This window comes from Thamnophis elegans, chromosome 8, assembly GCF_009769535.1.
Source record: "Thamnophis elegans isolate rThaEle1 chromosome 8, rThaEle1.pri, whole genome shotgun sequence".
In the NCBI taxonomy this organism is placed as follows: Eukaryota; Metazoa; Chordata; class Lepidosauria; order Squamata; family Colubridae; genus Thamnophis; species Thamnophis elegans.
In genome coordinates this window covers 23,744,260-23,762,914 of record NC_045548.1, presented here as the reverse complement: position 1 = coordinate 23,762,914, position 18,655 = coordinate 23,744,260, and the positions used below count along the sequence as shown (strand labels likewise).

At 38.4% G+C, this 18,655-nt stretch overlaps 1 protein-coding gene across 2 annotated transcripts in view; it reads right to left on the bottom strand.

Annotated features, from left to right (window-relative positions):
- Positions 1 to 18,437, bottom strand: part of SPIRE1 (spire type actin nucleation factor 1) — a 46,692-nt gene extending 28,255 nt beyond the window's left edge. For both annotated transcript variants that reach the window (XM_032223137.1, XM_032223139.1), the window contains exons 1-2: positions 17,923 to 18,437; positions 2,819 to 2,853 (exon numbers count right to left, since the gene is read on the bottom strand). In XM_032223137.1, the coding sequence (XP_032079028.1) occupies positions 2,819 to 2,853; positions 17,923 to 18,250 (363 nt within the window). In that variant the 5' untranslated portion in view covers positions 18,251 to 18,437. The remainder of the gene's footprint in view (positions 1 to 2,818; positions 2,854 to 17,922) is intronic.
- Between the last annotated feature and the right edge of the window lie 218 nt (positions 18,438 to 18,655).

The window sequence follows — 18,655 nt, the reverse complement described above, 5'->3', positions numbered from 1 at the left end:
TTCCTCTAATAATAGTTTAGAACACTCTAAACTAAACAATGAAAGCAGTTATTTAAGTACATACATTGTTCCCTTTACTAGCACATGACTTTTCTTCAACATTCTTGAGAACATTATGTACAGGTCAGAGAAAACTGTTTCACTCTTCAAATAGAAGGTTTGTTAATTTTCCTATTTGGATATGTGAACTCCCTCAACAAACAAAGAAACCAAATATATTTAAAATTGTAGCTTCACAATTAACCTTTCATGAATTGCACTCTGAAAGTCTATTACCTATACAATTATAACAGAAACAGTACTTTTTAATATTTAATTGGAGCTTTATAAATATTAACAAATTAGAGAACATGCAGGTAGATATTTTAAAGTGTCTCCTCTTGTATCAAGTTCATTGTACCTTGTATTGTTCAATGTCAACTACAGAGAAAAGAACATTTTGGCTATTTGATTACACTGGTAATCTTTTAGATGACTGAATTAGTTCACTGTGATATGAATTAGTCAGTATTGGATAACACAAATAATAAAGATTGCTGATTGCTGCACATTTCAAAACTACAACAAATAGCTAGCTAGGCCAGCTGTACTGTTTCTACAGTTACAGTAAACGTAATGTATGAATTACATCTGCATGACTGCAAAGTATTGTGACATTTTTAAAAGTCATGTCAGATTCTGACTAGGGCAAATGTCAATATGGATATTTTAACTAATTGGGAGCATATCTTTTTGTATGCAACTAATTTTTGATATAGATTTTCACCAAGATCAGATTAAATGAGATCATTGAAAGTAGTCCCACTGGATGAATTGATAAGTTTTAGAGAAGTGAGCTCAGGAAAAATGCAGTCTTTTGTTTGTTTAACTGTCTAATGTTAATATCAATCTGGGTGACTTACAAATATCTATTTGTTCTTGTACCTTAACTCATAATATTTCTAGTGAACCTGACTGAAATCTAAATTCAGTAATAAGTACAGATAATAAATCCATTGAATCTACTTTTGATATATTTTGGGATAAACATGGACTATTTACCTAGTTCAGGGGTGTCAAACTCAAGGCCTGCAATGCTCGTGATGTGGTCAGATCTAACATGCGGGGCCATCCTGGGAAATGTAAGGGGCTGGCCCGCATCGATCTGGTCTACTCAATGCTAAGAGGAAACATTGGGCCAACATGGCTTCGGCCTGGTCTACCAAGTTGAAGAGAAAACATGGCAGCAGTTTGGAGAGTGGTGTTAAGCTGGCCATGCCCACCTAGTTGGCCACACACCAAGTCAGTCATACCCAGCCAGCCCCTGAAGTCAACTACAGCCTTGATGTGGCCCTCAATGAAATTGAGTTTGATACCCCTGACCTAGTTGCATATTATAGGCATGTATGTAGCCAAAGAGCAGTATATTCCAAGCCTAAACCCTAAATTAAAGACTAGCTGAACAAATTAACATAGGGAGCTAGCAGCAATGAAACAAATGGTTCCTCTACCTGAGGAACAATCTCACTCCAAAGGGATTAGACTGCCTCACTCACTCTGGCAGAAGGACATGCTGCAGATCCCATTGGCCAAGAAATTTCAGCTGGCAGGATCTCCGGTAAGAGGCTTTTCTGCTATGGCTACTGCCATTTAGAACACTGTACCATTGGAGATGAGATCTACCCGCACCTTCCCGGCCTCTGGGAGGGCCTAAAACCTGATTGTGTCGATTGGTGTATGGCCGTGATGGGGGTATTGCACACTGGAGTTGGCTACTGGATTAAGAACATCCCACCTCATCCCATTCATATACTAGTTTAGCAAATTTCTTGTTAATTTTAATATTTTAACATGTTTACATATTCTTTTTTTGTGTGTGGTAAGCCACCCTAGTTGTTTGATAGTGAGATGGGCAGCATACACAATTAATTAATTAATAATAAATAAATAAATAAAATATAGCTACTACAATAGTAGAAGAAAACATCTCCCTTCCCTTAAAAAATTTAGAGCAAAAATATTGGCATTACTTGAATTAAAATATACACATATATACACCCAATATTTAAAATCTTAACAGAACACCTGTGCTGACGGTATAGCATAGAGTCCATATTTGATCATACTTTTACCATATTTTAAACAATTATGTAATTGTGATTTTGGGCACTTGGCAGCTGTTGACCAATTATGATGGTTGCAGAGTCTGGCAGCCACATGATTGCCATTTGTGATCTTCACTTCCAATAAGCAAAGGCATTGGGGAAGTCAACAGGAATGGTGATCACTGTACTTAATGAACACCTGGGATTTACTTAACAATGGCAACAGCAACTGCCTTTGTAAGTCAACACAATTATGTAATGTCATGCTTTATGACTGCAACACTTAGCGATGGATTTATTAGTCTCAAATACTGTTGTTAAACAAGAACTCCTTGTACAACTTCCTGGCTTTAGCTGTATTCATTGCAGCTAATCACATTGGGTCAGATTGCAATTGTAAATCAATGTTATTAAAAATGTCCCTGAAGTAGAACAATGGAGCTCTAAGCAAAATCATCATTCATACTTCTGTTTGCTCTCCAGAATTTCAACTGGTGTATATAGTATCCAGTGTTTAGCAAATTGTATGACTGGTTTGCTGTTGACCCCAAAGCATATTGGAAGTCTTATGAAACATTTAACTTTCTGAATTGATCCAGTAAAAGATTTGTGTTCAAACTGTGTTTTTCTGCCTTAATAGGGAGGGAGGGAGGGAGGGAGGGAGGAAGAACTCTCTGCCTCATGTCAGTGTTACAGACTGCTACTAACAGCTTATGTTTCATATAAATTCTTACCTTTGTTTCAGAAAAATGTGAATGTTCAGATTTACCTAAAAATGTAAAAGGAAAAATTACTGTCACATTTAAAGGGGAAAAAAAGAATTTAAAAACAACTGAGAAAGTCTCAGTTGCATTCTGTCCATGAACCCGATAAAGGCAAGATCAAAAACTCATTCATAATCAAAGTCATGTTAAAATCATCAGTTTTGAATGCATACATACACATCCTCTTTTACTTTGCAATCACACACATAACAAATAATACATGAACAGAAACCATTTTAGTGCCATCTGTTTTTTTTTTCTTTTTGTTTTTAAGGGTCCATGTCTATTTCCTTAAGAGTAAGCCCCATTAAACTAAGAGCACCCTCTAAACGCAGGACAAACACATTCTGCTGGTTTGGTTATTCAACATGTCCCTATGACTTTGTCTCCATCTTATCTTCAGCACACAACAAAGAGAGCTTAGAGTCATTTTTAACTGCTTGTTTTAAAATAGTGTTTTCCCTCTTTTATTAATATATATTTTGCCACATTAACAATGTAGTTGGTGACATGGGCAATAGTTGAAGTCTACGTATTTATACTGGCCATTCTAGGCTTCGGCTGCTATACTGTTTTCCATTCTGGTTTTGGGTTAGCAGTTGGATTCTTTCCAGCTGCCCTTTCCCATATTCTTCCTATGTTTCTGAAACTGAACCCCCAAACAAACATCTGGATCAGCTTGAGCTGAAGCGGACTACAACAGGAGAGATAAATCTGGCACAATGAAGCTGGGCACAGAAAGCCATCTCTCTCACACCAATTCAGAGTGCAACTCTCCCCATATCTGCTACTTATTAATTAATACTAAATTTACTTGGTGGAAAAGATGATTCTTTACCTGTTCAGGTCTCCAAACACATTGATCAGGTTTATGGGACTAGAAATGTATTTGGTAAAGAGCCACCTATCTCAATTTGCAAGCATCCTTCAGCTAAAGATGAGGGGGTCAAACTATTTTCCAAAACACCAAAAGACAAGAAACAATGGATGGATTAGAAATTAAGGGGAGAAACAACCTATAAGTAAGGAGAAGTTTCCTGATGGTGAGAGCAATCAATCAATGGTACAGCTTGCCTTTAGAAATTGTGGGTGCTCCATCACTGGAAGCTTTCAAAAAGAGATTGGACAATCATTTATCTGAAATGGTATAGGATTAGGATTAGGCATGAGCAGAGGGTTGGACTACAAGACATTCAAAGTCCCTTCCAACTCTATTATTCTATGTTCTACGTACACACAAAGTGTGGGGGAATAGTGATTTGAAAACAGGGAATCCTGTTTTACCATATAGCTCTCTCAGGAAATGTCAGCAATTTTTCAGGCCAACTTTTAAATTCAGAAGTTCTCCCTCACTTCACCAGACTATTCCTCTGATGCTCATTTGCTATTTTAGGGACTGGCTCACAATGATTGGTAGGTTGATTTGTTTCTTCTACTTCCTGCTGGAAGTCTATCTTCCAGGTCTTCAATCTGTGGCTAACTGAAAGGGTGGAGAAGGGCTGCAGGGAAAAGGGTTTTCTGAAAAGAAATGAAGCTTCCAGACCCTCATGTTTGTTTAGGCTAAGAAATTATTTGGTCTACGTTAGCTGCTAAGTTTATCAAACCTGACAATTTACTACTGTTCATAATTCTAATAGTACTTAACGAGCAAGATTTGTTGTGTTATCATTTGTAGTAGTGTCATTGAGTTTAATGTAACAGCAAATACCTACAGATGTATTCATCAAGGAAATGTTCCCCCACTTTTAGAATGAAAAGTATATTCTTCCTCTTCAACTATTGATACTAAACAATCTATCTCTCCTATTTCTGGTTCCATTTCTGATCAACAACTCATTAAACATATATACACTATTATTCATGTCTTAGTGTATAACGTAATATTGCATCCATCCATTCCAAGAGTTTAGAGACAGCAAAAGTTGTTCACTGAAAACTAGCAAGAAATAAGTAGAAACATATTTTGTATTAAATCTTTCCTAATGTTAAACTTGAATCTGCTTTCATCTAATTTCATCTCATTGATTATTGTCCTGTCCTCATTTTCCATAATGAATAGATGGTCCCTTCTTGTATATGCCAGCTTTTTCGATATTTATCCCAGATTTGTCTCTTGCAAGATAGGTATACTCAGTTCTTTTAACTATTCCTTACACAGATTTGTTTCTAGACACCTTGCATTCTCATAGTTCTTATAGTCTTTTTAAGATGGGAAGTCAACTGTAGACTGACTAGTGCTGAGTACAATAGAACTACTACAAAAAAAAGAAAGCAACACTTTGACATTTGAATATATTAAAAATGAAAACTACAAATGCATGTGTTATTAATGATATTTGTAAGTAACTCAGCATGCCATCTTTGGCTAAAAGGATGAAAATTATTCAGCTGAGCGAAACTGAAAAATGAAAAAAAGATTGATGATCATTGGTTACTATGTCAACCATGTATATACTTTGCATGTTCAAATATAGAGCGATGGATTCTTACAAAATGTTTCTGTGTACACATAGGGAGAGCATATTAGTGGCTAATGTTTCCTTTTGACAATTCTTTTTCACAGTGACGTGCAGTCAGGGGAGGCAGGGCCTCACCACTGTCATCATGAAAAGAAAAAAAAGGAAAAGGAAAAAGGCTGATGTAATTGCTGCCAGAGTCACAGTGGATGACTCTGCTTAGTGTTTAACTGTTTAAAAAAGCCTCTAAAAAAGTGCCCTCAACAGGAGGAGGCAGGAGAAGCACATGCCTCATTTGGTCTATCTTTATGATCACTCGAGCAGAGTTAAGCAAGGGTTAAAAGCCGAAAAATTCCTTATGTAGATGAGGCACTTGGTTCTCTCGCACTCCTCCTGGTAGAGGGTGGTTTTTTTAGAGTTTTTTTTAACAGTTAAACAGAGTCATCCATTGGGGACTCTGGCAGCAGCTAACACAGTCTGACCTCAGCAACTCTTGCCTTTTTCCTTTTACATTTTTACATTTTCATCATGGCAGACAAGAGCAGAGTTGAAATCCTCTGTGAAACAGCTGGAAAAGGTATGTGGGTCGGAGGGATTGTAATTTGTAAGTAGTTGTATTATTGTAAGTAATTTGTGTGGGGGTGGGTGGGGGTGGGGGGTGTTTTACCCGCCTCTGCTGGCACGCAGGCTGACACTTTTTTTATGTCAGACATAGCGGCAGGGCTTTTGGACATAGCTGCAGGGCTTTTGGACACAGTGGCAGGGCTTTTGGACATAGGAGGACATCTCTATGTCGGACACAGTGGCAGAACTTTTGAACGCCCTGGCGCTGTGTCTGCCATAGAGGCGGGACGCCTCTATGTCAGCTACAGCGGCTTTTGCCTCTAGTGCCGGAAGCCATCCTGCCCCCCGGCGCTAGAGGCAAAAGCCGCCCTGCCACTGTGTCTGACATAGAGGGGTCCTGCCTCTATGGCAGACACAGCGCTGGGGTGTTCAAAAGCCCTGCCACTGTGTCTGACATAGAGGCGTCCTGCCTCTATGGCGAACACAGCGCCAGGGCTTTTGAACACCCCGGCGCTGTGTCTGCCATAGAGGCAGGACGCCTCTATGTCAGACAGAGTGGCAGGGCAGCTTTTGCCTCTAGTGCCGGAAGCCATCCTGCCTCCCGGTGCTAGAGGCAAAAGCCGCCCTGCCACTGTGTCTGACATAGAGGCGTCCCGCCTCTATGGCAGACACAGCGCTGGGGTGTTCAAAAGCCCTGCCACTGTGTCCGCCATAGAGGCGTCCAAAAGCCCTGCCACCGTATCCGCCATAGAGGCGGGACGCCTCTATGTCAGACATAGTGGCAGGGGGCTTTTGCCTCTAACGCCGGAGCAGCAGGGCAGCTTTTGCCCACTTTCAAGCCGCCCTGCCGCCCCGGCGCTAGAGGCAAAAGCCGCCCTGCCGCTGTGTCTGACATAGAGGCGCCCCGCCTCTATGGCAGACACAGTGCCGGGGCGTCTGAAAGCCCTGCTGCTGTGTCCGACATAGGGCGGCTTTTGCCCTTTTGCCTCACCAGCCACAAACCTCACTGCACGTCACTGCTTTTTCATATCTTTTTCATAATAAGATATTGTTCAAAATAGGTCATTTAGTTATATATCACTTCCTCTATAGATCATGATCCTAATTTGGATCTCAGATGATTGTGGTCTTTTTTCTTTGAAAGGTAAGTGACTTTATTAATAACACTTTAAAGGAATGTACATGTAATGCAAAACAATAAGCTGGTCCTTAGGAAGACTTTATAAATTCAATATTGATCATTTAGCTAGAAGTCAGTCTCCTGTTTCTAGCCTGATGCCTTAACCACTAGAACATTATAATCACATTATTTCATGTGCAATTCCATATATTTCCTATTCAATTTATAAAACCAAAATGTCTACATAAGAAAGGGGAAGAGGTAAAATCAGGGTTTTATAGAAGTATGTTGTCTCTGAAGAAAGTAATAAGACCCTGCTATTCGCAGATGGCCTTTTGTCAGACTCAAAGAAAAGAGCCTTTTTCTAAGTTGTTTCCAAGCGGTTCTCTTTAGAACAGAAACGGGCACTTTCCCAGAAACTTCTGCTCTACCCCCTCCTATTTACAGAGAAGCACAGAGGAATCACCTCTCCTGACACAGAGAAAGGGAATGAATGCTCCATGGGATGGATTTTAGAGAGGGAAGTTCTTTTGCCTTCCAAAGCCTTTTCTTCTGGCAACGATCAGTGGAACAGGATTTTCTTGGGGAAAGAAACTAATACTTAGTTGAATTAGTTCCCGAAGTCTGACTCTAAATTATTGCCTCCATTTATTTTTTTAAAACAAAAGATGCCAAAACATATGTATTTGAATTAAGGCTTTAAATTCTATATAGTGAAATCTTAATGACCTTGTATATTCCCATTATATTTGCACAGTAGGGAGATACAGTGAATTAATTTAACTGACAGATACAGTGAATCAATTTAACTGACAGTCTCTTATTTTCACTGTATGTACAAATTCAGAATCATGACTTAGACTAGTCAAATACTATAAAACTGAAAAACAAACCCTAGATGGATTAATTAGTTCAGTTATCAGGACAACAAAGAACCAAACTCCATCAAGTGAAATGATGGAGCAATTCTGCTATATTTCCAGTGCAAGATCTCTTTTGCAAGAGATCTTAACATATTCCAGTGACGTGCGGTGAAGTTTATGGCTGGTGAGGCAGTCCTCTCCCCCGGCACCCCACTGATTAAAGTGCTTTCTCTCCTAATCAGTGAGGTGCGTGCCGGGAGGAGAGGAGAGAACGCTCAGGTATACTCTCCTCTCCCCCCCGGCATGCACCCCACTGACTAAAGCACTTTAATCAGTGGGGTGCCTGCCGGGAGGAATGTTCAGGCATTCTCTCCTCTCCCCCTGGCACACACCCCACTGACTAAAGCGCTTCCTTTCGCCCGCCTGAGCTCTACTCTATGGCAGACCGGTGCCGGGGCTTTGGACGCGTCCCCTCTATGGCGGACCCAGCGGCAGGGCTTTGGATGCGTCCCGCTCTATGGTGGACACGGTGGCAGGAACACGTGGCAGGGACGCCCTATGGGCCTTTAAAATTAAAATTACTTTAAAATTACTTACAATAATACAAATTACATTAATTTTGAATTCCTCCCCCCTCCCTCCGACCCACATACCTTTTCCAGCTGTGTCACAGAGGATTTTAACTCCGCTCTTGTCTGCCCATGATGAAAATGTAAAAAGAAAAAGGCAAGAGCTGCTGAAGTCAGGCTGGGTTAGCTGCTGCCAGAGTCTCCAATCGATGACTCTGCTTAACTGTTTAAAAAAAGCCTCTTAAAAAAGTGCCCTCTACAGGAGGAGGCGAGAGAACCACGTGCCTCATCTACATAAGGATGTTTTCGGCTTTTAACCCTTGCTTAGCTCTGCTCAAGTGATCATAAAGATACAATAAATGAGGCACGTGGTTCTCTTGCCTCCTCCTGCAGAGGGCACCTTTTTAAGAGGCTTTTTTAAACAGTGAAGCACTAAGCAGAGTCATCCACTGTGACTCTGGCAGCAACTACCTCAACCTTTTTCCTTTTAATTTTTTTTTCTTTTCATGATGACAGTGGTGAGACCCTGCCTCCCCTGACTGCACGTCACTGACATATTATGGCATTCTCAAGACTGATGAAATATTGTGAGATATGGCCGTTTTAAGGGTTGGTTGCTGCGGCGGGAGGGTTTGTATCTATAGTTTGAAAAATATTGTAAAACCTCCCCACCCCACCTACTTTATTATTTCTACAGAAACCAAAGCTATAAAAAGTCTCTGCTTCAGAACCACTGCTTAGGTTTTATATAATAATATTCTATTGTACATTTCAGCACTATAATGTAATGCATTTACTTTCACATTTTCTAAGGAAAAATGCTTAATCCATTGATGTTTGGTTTGTATTATTAAAGCTAATTCACACTGAGTTTGTATCTCAGCAATTCCATTTTGCATTGTGGATAGAAATTGTTTTCAGTGGTTATTCCTCTATAGAAGAAATGTGCATAAACTATTTTCAGAGGTGCTCTGCGTAATTCTAAATTGTAAAAGATGTGTGAGGTTTTAATAAAGAAACCGAATAATATTTAACCAAAACTATAACATACTCCTCCAGAGCACAAAAATATTTCCATTTATTTTCCTAGCGTACATTTTGTATTGTTCAACCTTTATCATGCATGATTAAAATAAAATGATCCAACTTCAAAAAATGTTAACTCCTAGATTGGCTTCCATTTTTAACTATGTAAAAAGCAAACCATTCTGAGTTGAAATAACTGGATTCCTGCCATGAAGAAAAAGCACTTTTTGGAAATTTTGTATCAACTAAAGTAATTTGTTATAAAATATGGTAATTGTTCTTCAGTACTATTGTAAATTTGCTGTCATAGATGCATAATTATTTTTTTCTACTATGTTTACTGATATGGTACAGTCCATTATAGCTTGTATAGCCATCATCTTCAATACATAAATAAGCTTTGGAAGTTAAAAGAACAGCATTTTATATATTACAAACCCACTGGCTTTGTGATTAAGAATACATCTGGCCTAATCAGTCTTAGCTTTCCTTTTATTATATATATATATATATATATATGGGACAATTTTTGAAAGTGTCGCCAAGACACTTCCAATTTTACGTGGGAGAAAACCCGAATAACCAAAGACCTACACACACACACAAATATGGGAGGAAGATCACTACTTCCATTCTCTGTCCTTCAGCTCATCACAAGAGACCATCCAGACAGAAACCCAATATTTTTTACTGTTGCCTTTTTGTTACATTTGTTATATTTGTGCTGATAAATAAATAAAGGGAGACTAGTATAGATCTATTTCAAGCTATTTAGCTCTCATCAGCTAGCCATACCCTTACTGGGAATCGAGCCTGTGCTGTATTGCCTCTTAGGCAGATGTGTTAACCACTGAGCTACAGAGCTCGACTCCTTATCAGCCAAGCCAGGGTGAAAGGTATATATTTAAAGTCACAACCCCTGGTATGCCCAAATATGGGAGGAAGATCACTACTTCCATTCTCTGTCCTTCGGCTCGTCACAAGAGACTATCCAGACAGAAACCCAATATTTTTTACTGTTGCCTTTTTGTTACATTTTGTTATATATATATATATATATATATATATATGTGTGTGTGTGTGTGTGTGTGTGTGTGTGTGTGTGTGTGTGTGTGTGTGTAGGTCTTTAGTTATTCGGGTTTTCTCCCACGTAAAATTGGAAGTGTCTTGGCGACACTTTCAAAAATTGTCCCATGCAACCTACGTGTTTTCATTTCCATAGTATTCTGTATTTTTATATACAATTGTAGAAAAATGTTTTTAAATGTCTTTTTTGACATCCTGTTTACACATTTAGAAGATATTATTAAAGAATGTGTCTACTACATAAGCAATAATGGGATTTGTCTTTTGCTTTGTTGTATGTGATTCACAATTTGTGGTTTATGGCTTACTCAGTCAACTGTGATTTATACTCATGACTGAACAAACTCTGCTTCATGTGATATCAAATCAGATTCAAGAAATAACCAGAACTTTTTTATCTTGACTCATAAATGTAAATATCATACAAATGTATTATTTATATAAAATAATATATTATGTATGTATTCATTTGTATTTACATTCTGCCCCAATCCCAAGTGACTGTGGCAGGCAACTACAGAAATAAACACAAAAAGCAATAAAATAATAAACTTCACTAATCAAAATACCACACTCAATAAAATCAACTGAAGCCAAAGCTTATTGAAGCTTATTGAAATTACACAGGTTATAAGACCTCAAAAGTTAAAATGTTTGCTATTTTTATCACAGTAAGTTTAAAGACTGCACTTCTGTCATTGTTTTAACAGTCAATTCCTATGATCACCCTAATACTTAATAATCCTGAAAGTGGAGCAATGGTAGAACAAAATCAGATTCTCCATTATGTCCAAGGTTTTGTTTATGTCAAACAAAGATGTAGAAATAAAAGAGCATGGAAATTTTTTAGAGTACACCTCTTCCCCAATTCAGTTGTGGCATATATCCAGGGATAAGGTCAGAGTATAGGTATTCTTCAATTTATGACAGCAATTGAGACAGGAATTTCCATCACAAAGCAGTGTGATCATAAAGCATGATTGGTCTGTTCAGTGATGGCAGTCGCTGCAGTCCTGGCTACTGTTGCTAACGGAATCCACATCATTAAGTGAAGCAACTCTCATTGGCTCACCATAGTCAACTCAATGGGGAAACTGGCAGGAAGTTGCAGGTACCAAATAGCTTACAAGCAAGTAAAGTGGCCGCTGCCAGGTGAGGAAGAGGGCAAGTACAGTAGGTGTGTGAGGATGCCAAGGAGATGCAGCTAGGCTTGGGGAAGCTGCACAAAGGTTCAAGGGGATGCATAAGGGTGCAAGGGAGAAACGGCAAGGGTTGGAGAGCAACTGGTAATGCTTAGCCAGCTGTTAAGCACCCAGATTGCAATCATGTATCTGTGGGGTGCTTGGATAGGTAGGCCTCTAGAGGGTTGGTTGTAACCATCCTGCTTTCAGCTCTGTCCTAATTTTGAATGGTCATTGAACACACAATTACAAGTTGAGAACTACTGTACTTGTAATTTTACCTAGCTGATATTGCATCAGACACAAATTTTGACAGCTCTTCAAAATATAAATAAATTTGATCAGTTTACTGTATACTGACTATACTGAGAACCACAAGACAGAAGGCTGGGGATTCCGATTCCCTTTTCCAGAAGGATTTAGGATGTTTGGACACAGCTCATTTTGGGATACCAGATTAGCAGTTTCTGTCATCATCATATATCTTCCAGGTGATATTGCAGTCATCTCCTAACTTCAATGTGAAAGAAAAATATCCTAGGATTTTTTTTTTTTTTTAGTAATGTTTGTTTTTTTTAGCTTATTTAGCTTTACTACTTTATAAATAACTCAAGATGGTGAACATATAAAATCCTCTTTCCCCCTCCTCTTTTCCTGACAACGACTTTGTGAAATGGGTTGGACACAGAGAGTATAACTGGCCCAAGGTTGCACAGCCAAAGTTCATGTGTAAGGATTGGAACTCATAGTGTCCTGGTTTCTAGCCTGGTGCCTTAAAATTACATTGCCTGAAAACAACTGGTGATGTAATTAAAAAAGAGAAATCCAAAACAAATAGATTTCAGATAGTCCACCGTGTAGCATTGCTTTGCTACAAATGAAGGACTCTCTATCAGAATCTCCAAGAACATACTGGAGAAATTTCCAATTATGTTTAAAGATCAGGAGAAGAGTTGAAAGAAAATGTGTACCTCTATGAGAATGAGTGAAGGCTTACATTAAACTATTTTTAACATGTACAGAAAAATAAAAACCTAGGACTTAGCACAGCGCAGCAAACAATAATAAAAGCCCAATACAAATTTCTAGTTACACATTTTATTACTGCAATACAGTAATACAGAAAACTTGTAAACCATGGTTCACTCTTTTGGTTGCCTGGGCTACTTTAAATCAAGAGGAGCTGTCTTGGGCTGCATATAAAATATAGAATACAGTTAATGTATATAAATCATATAACAATTTTAAAAGTTTATCACCTCACGGAGCTGCATTGCTAGCTCTCCAGGGCTGCATATTTCAGAAGGAGAGGAAGCAATTGAGGTAAACTAATTCTGTATGTGACCAAGAGCCACATTTCATTCATGAGGATTTATAATGTCCCCATGAATGAAATGTGGCTCTTGGCCACATACAGAATTAGTTTACTCCAATTGCTTCCTCTCCTTCTGAAACATTATAATCCAATGTGCAGGCTACATTTAAAACTGTCAGATTTATGTTTCTATATACTGTTCTAAAAACAGGAAATGGGAGTTTTAAGAAAAAGGACAAACTATACTAAAGGATAAATATAATTTTTCCCATAAAGAAAAAAATGGAGGGGTGGAGGAGTTTATTTTAGAATTACTGCTCAATAAGATTAAGTCAGAACACAGCCATATATATTAAACATTATGTCAATTTTTCCTAACCTGGTGTCCCTTCCAGTTACACTATACTTCATCATTCAAAAATTGAATTATTATCTCCTTTAGCAATATGGGTAAGATTCAGGTTGAAGCCTGTATTCACACCACGCCATAACACTATGCTAAAATGTGATCACTAATCTGTATAATGAATCCAAGGAGTATTATAAGTTTATGGTTTAATGAGTTATGCAATCCCATGGAATTGAATTATTTCATATTGTATGAATACAAGGTACAATATATTTCAGATGCTGCAGCTTTACATCACGTATTTTACTTAAAAGAACATTTTCAGTATTTAATGCAAAACAGTGATTTAAGAAAAGAGTAGCCCTGAAATTACTGGACTACAGTAATTTGTTCTTCAGGCACTTTACTGCAGTGCATCTTTCCTGTTATACAAGTTCTCTGCTTATAGCCTGGACAGCAATATTTAATGAGAGAAAATGTAATGTTAGGCGTTTGGGCTTTATATTATATTAAAAGAACTGGATTTGCAAGAAAATGTGGCTTGGAATGCTACTTTGCTGATCCTAGACAGTCAATCATATTATCTTTTATGAGTTCATAAACTGCCAAGGGTACAAAATGAAAAATCCATTTTTCCCATCCCCACATCCCCAAGCTTGTTCTTAACTATTGCAAAGACTCTATAAAATCATTTGCATATAGCTTATGTTTTAAAAACATCTTATATACCTCTTGTTTTTCAATTTCCTTACTTTTTTTTTTCAGCATTCTTCACCTGAGGGAATGATGCAGGAAAGATATATACTTAATTTTCCTCAAATGAAAGTTATTCTTTCAGCTCAGCACCTTCTAATGACTTACAGAGACATGAAGGATAGGACAGGATAGTGGAATTTCTTCTCTAAAAGACAGCCGGAAAAGGAATTACTCCAAGCAGAATGGTTATAATAAAGTGAGATTTAGTGGCTATGTGTTTTATATTAGTTAATAACATCTCAAAAATATATTATCCCCAAAATTCAAATTTCCTAGCAATTTTCTTTCTCTTGAAATTTGTAAGATGACATGACTTGCTTTATTTGAACTATTTGAATTTCTTTAATCTAGCGAAGTTTATTTCATTCACTCAACTTGCCTGTAGAATTTTATGACATATATAATTTTCAAAGAAAATATTGAAGCATTTGATTTACAACATTCCTAAAAACAATATAAAGGAACACAAATATTTGTACGTTCTTCCCTCTTTTCCGATTAAGAAAAAGAACCAATACAGACATTGCTATCAGAGCAATTCCATAAAAGTTTATTCTAAAGCCTTTGTATTCAACAACTCAAAAATAATTGTAGTCACATGGTAACATAAAACTTATTGCAATTGTTATTTATCTTATAACATTCTTTATAAGTTTATTTTTCACTACCACATAGTTTCTATTACCAATTGCCACATTTTTATTTTTAATTTTTTTTGTAAATAAAGTATTTGTTTTATTTTAGAAATGTTTAAGACTAAGTTAATCCACTTGTAGTATCTTTTGTCTGATAATGTATGTTATGTGAATATAACCATTTGTAAACAATAATATCCCAACTAATTGTGGCTTATTTAACAATCCACTAAAAACCTGTGACTTACTGTTATTTTGATGGACCTAGATTAATAATGGTATAGGAATGTTGAGATCTTTCTGCAATTATCAGATAATGTTTTAAAGCTTTCTAAATTAAAACCCTGAATAAATCATATAAATGAAATACAGGTAATCCTCAACTTACAACCACAACTGAGCCCAAAATTTTTCTTGCTAAGCAAGACAGTTTTTAAATGAGTTTTGCCCTATTTTATAATCTTTCTTGCTGTAATTGTTAAGCTAATCATTGCAGTTGTTAAATTAATAACATAGTTGTTAAGTAAATTTGGTTTCTCATTGATTTTGCTTGTCAAAAGGTCCCAAAATGTGATCACATGAACCCGCAATCGTCATAAATATGAATCAGTTGCCAAGTGTCTGAATTTTGATCACGTGACTGGGGGATGCTGTAACGGTAATAAATGTGACAAATGATCATAATTCACTTTTTTTTAACGCTGTTATCATTTTCAGTCACTAACAGTCACTAAATGAACTGTTGTATGTCAAGGGCTGTTTGTAATGCATCTTATTTATCAATGTTTGGCAATCATTCTGATACAGAGCATAATATATTTGATGTTGCAGTGTCTCATTATAATTTTTTGACAGTAGAATGCTTTGTAAGTACAACATTAAATAGGTAATATTTAAAAAATATATATAAAATAGGTAACGGGACTTGTCAACAATACTGTTTACCTCCCACAGTAACACTGACATGTTTTGAAAGTATTAACAAGAATATAAACAACATGCACTGTGAAATGCAAGCATAAATATTCCACGTAGTTACATTTTTTTTAAAAGGGAGAATTTTCTTTGATCATTACAGAAGTGCTGGCTATAAACTGAAACTCACAACATAAATTCAGCCTAATTAGAATGCCTGCAGTGTTCTTCCATATTTAATTTTAATAGTCTGCCTATGCAAAAATAATCACTTGAACACATTCAGACTTCTTTTACCCTACTTGTTTGCATGGGGATTTCCAGAGTTTCCATATATTTTAAAATCTTAGTCTAATATGGAAGTTAGTAATATAATAGCTAAAAGAAAGAAGACAAAAGGGATACAGTAATTATTTCAAGTATTATAGACCAGTGCTAAGAGGAATTCTTTTTGTTATTCACTGCATTGGTACAAAAACCTGAACAGAAGGGACAGTCCCTCATCTGAAAACTCTGTGCCCTAATCCCAGACATGGAGACGAATCATAAAAACAATTACCTGTGCTTGTGATGTAGAGCTATTATGTTCTCTAACCAATTAATATAAGAATGTTAATTTAACATGTGTATTAGAATTTAAGAATTCATTAATTAATGTTTAAGATTATGAGGGGCCAATATTAACCAGATATTAACTACAATAAATTCTCCTATTATTCTCCATACAATAGAGTATAAAAATCATACATCATATTCAGTTTATCCCCCAATTTGAAGACTTATTAGTTCTTGCTGTTTCGTTCACTAGGTGTCCATTTTAAAATTAGGATCTTTATGATATGCAGCATGTATCACATTTCTTATGTAGTGTTTGATTGACAAAAAAAAGACATAATCTGTTTATTGACAGAATGATTTCATGTTGAGTTGGCATCGGTTTAGGATGTTGACATTACTTTTAAAAGTATGTTTATAATGACTACTATAGTCAGATGCTAACCCAAGCAGATCTAAGTAAATATAGTATTTTATTACTCACATACATGAAGAGAAAATTATACATAATTGCTGAACCTGTCTGGCATATAATCCATAAGTACACTCTTGGTAGAGGAATTTAACAAGTCATATTTTATTTCCTGTATTCATTCTCAGCTTGCTTTCCATATTCTAGTTTCAATATACAATTACTGATTAGAATATGATATTCTAGATATTAGAACATGAACATAAATTTCTCACCTGAAATACTACACATAAGTATAAGATCAGGTTGCTACATCCATAGAATGTGCATTCAAAAGTATCAACAACCTGATTTGTATGGATGTAATACAACACACATACACACACACACAGCCAGTAGTCATTAAAACCTCTGCTAACAGCATGCCGGGACTCTGACAGCTGCTCTCTTTGTTTTGCTTTGCAGTGCCCTCCCCCACCATCATGCTGACCTATATGAGCAGCTTTGCATCGCTTTCTTTTCCAGGCTTTCATCAAGTAGGAAGCAAAGAAAATTCTAGCTTGAGCAAGAAGCCCAAGCAATGCTGGTAAACACAGATACAGGCTTAGCTTACTGAAATCAACTATAGTCATCCATATTGTGGTCCTTGGAAATAACATTGCAATTGCACTTTTTTAAGGTCCTTTATTCCAAAATGCAATCTGTACAAATCCTTTCCTCAGGCCACCCTGCAGACTCAAAAGCGTTTGCCTATATATCAGCCATAATGCAGCATTGGGGGAGGGGAGTGTTGTCAAAATGGTGAAATCTTCCTTTTTTTATACGTGTAAATAAAAAAGAGGCGCGTTATTGTAGGGAGGAGGAAGGGATGAAGAAGAAAGGCTAAGCGGCAAATTTTAAGTACAAGCTGTATAACCAGAAGAAATTTTGTGCTGTAAGAAAAGAGGGAGGAGAGGGAAGGGGAGGGAAATTTCACTAACAGAGGCAATCCATATTCCTTTTTTTAAATTAAAAAAAATAGCAACAAGAGTTTAAACGGATAAAGAAATGTTGATGGACCGCGGGCTGAAGGTAGGATGAGATTCCCCCCTTAGATGCTACTGACCAACCGGGTCCAGCAGCAAGATCAAGATACGGGAGCAAATGGAGGAAACGGGGCGAGAGGGAGGGAAAACGGGTCCTCGAAAAAAACCCAACCCAACCCAACCCAACCCCATCAAAGCCGACCAGGGAAGCGGCCGGGCTGAGCCCTAAGACCGGCGCCATCCTTACCTGCTCCGAGCGGGCTCCGAGCGGCGCCGCTTCCATTCAAAGTGACGGTCCCATCCCTCCAGATCCGGATGTCGGCAGGGCTCTCCACCCGGCGGCTCAGGCTCTCTCCGCGGCGACCCCCGGCGCGGAGGGAACCGCAGCACTGGTAGCAAACGGCCCACGCCTGCTCCTCGTTGATGGGCTGGTTGTAGAGCTTGAGGATCTCTTCTAGCGAGAGGGCTTCCCGCAGCATCGCAGCCGCCTGGCCTCCGCCGTAGCCCTCGTCTTCTCGGCGGCTAGAGGTGCCGGACGAAGGCTCCTCGTCGCCCGCAGCCCCGGCGTAAGCCATTCCCTTTGCTGGAGAAGAAACCCCCGGCCGCGAGCTTCTCTATCCGTCGCCCCTCGCCTCGCCTCAGCTGCTGCCCGCTGCCTTCATCTTCGCCCCAAACTCCTCCTTCTCCGCCAAAGCAGCCACCGCAGCCGAGCGCGTGAGCGGTGCAGGACAGCCCAATCCCGCGGGGAGGAGAATCCAACCGGGAAGAATTGCGGACCGCTCGGCGAGTCACCCGCTTTGAGGGCGGAGACTGTGGAAGGCGGGATTCACTTCATAGCAACCCAATGGCGTTCGCTGCCACCGACCGTTTTCTCCAGTTCGGCTGCCTCCGGTTAGCGCGGCAAGATGGGGCAAAAGAAGGGCCTGTATTATCCTGCGCGCGGGAGGATGGTACGGTCCTCGACTTCACGACCGTTGGTT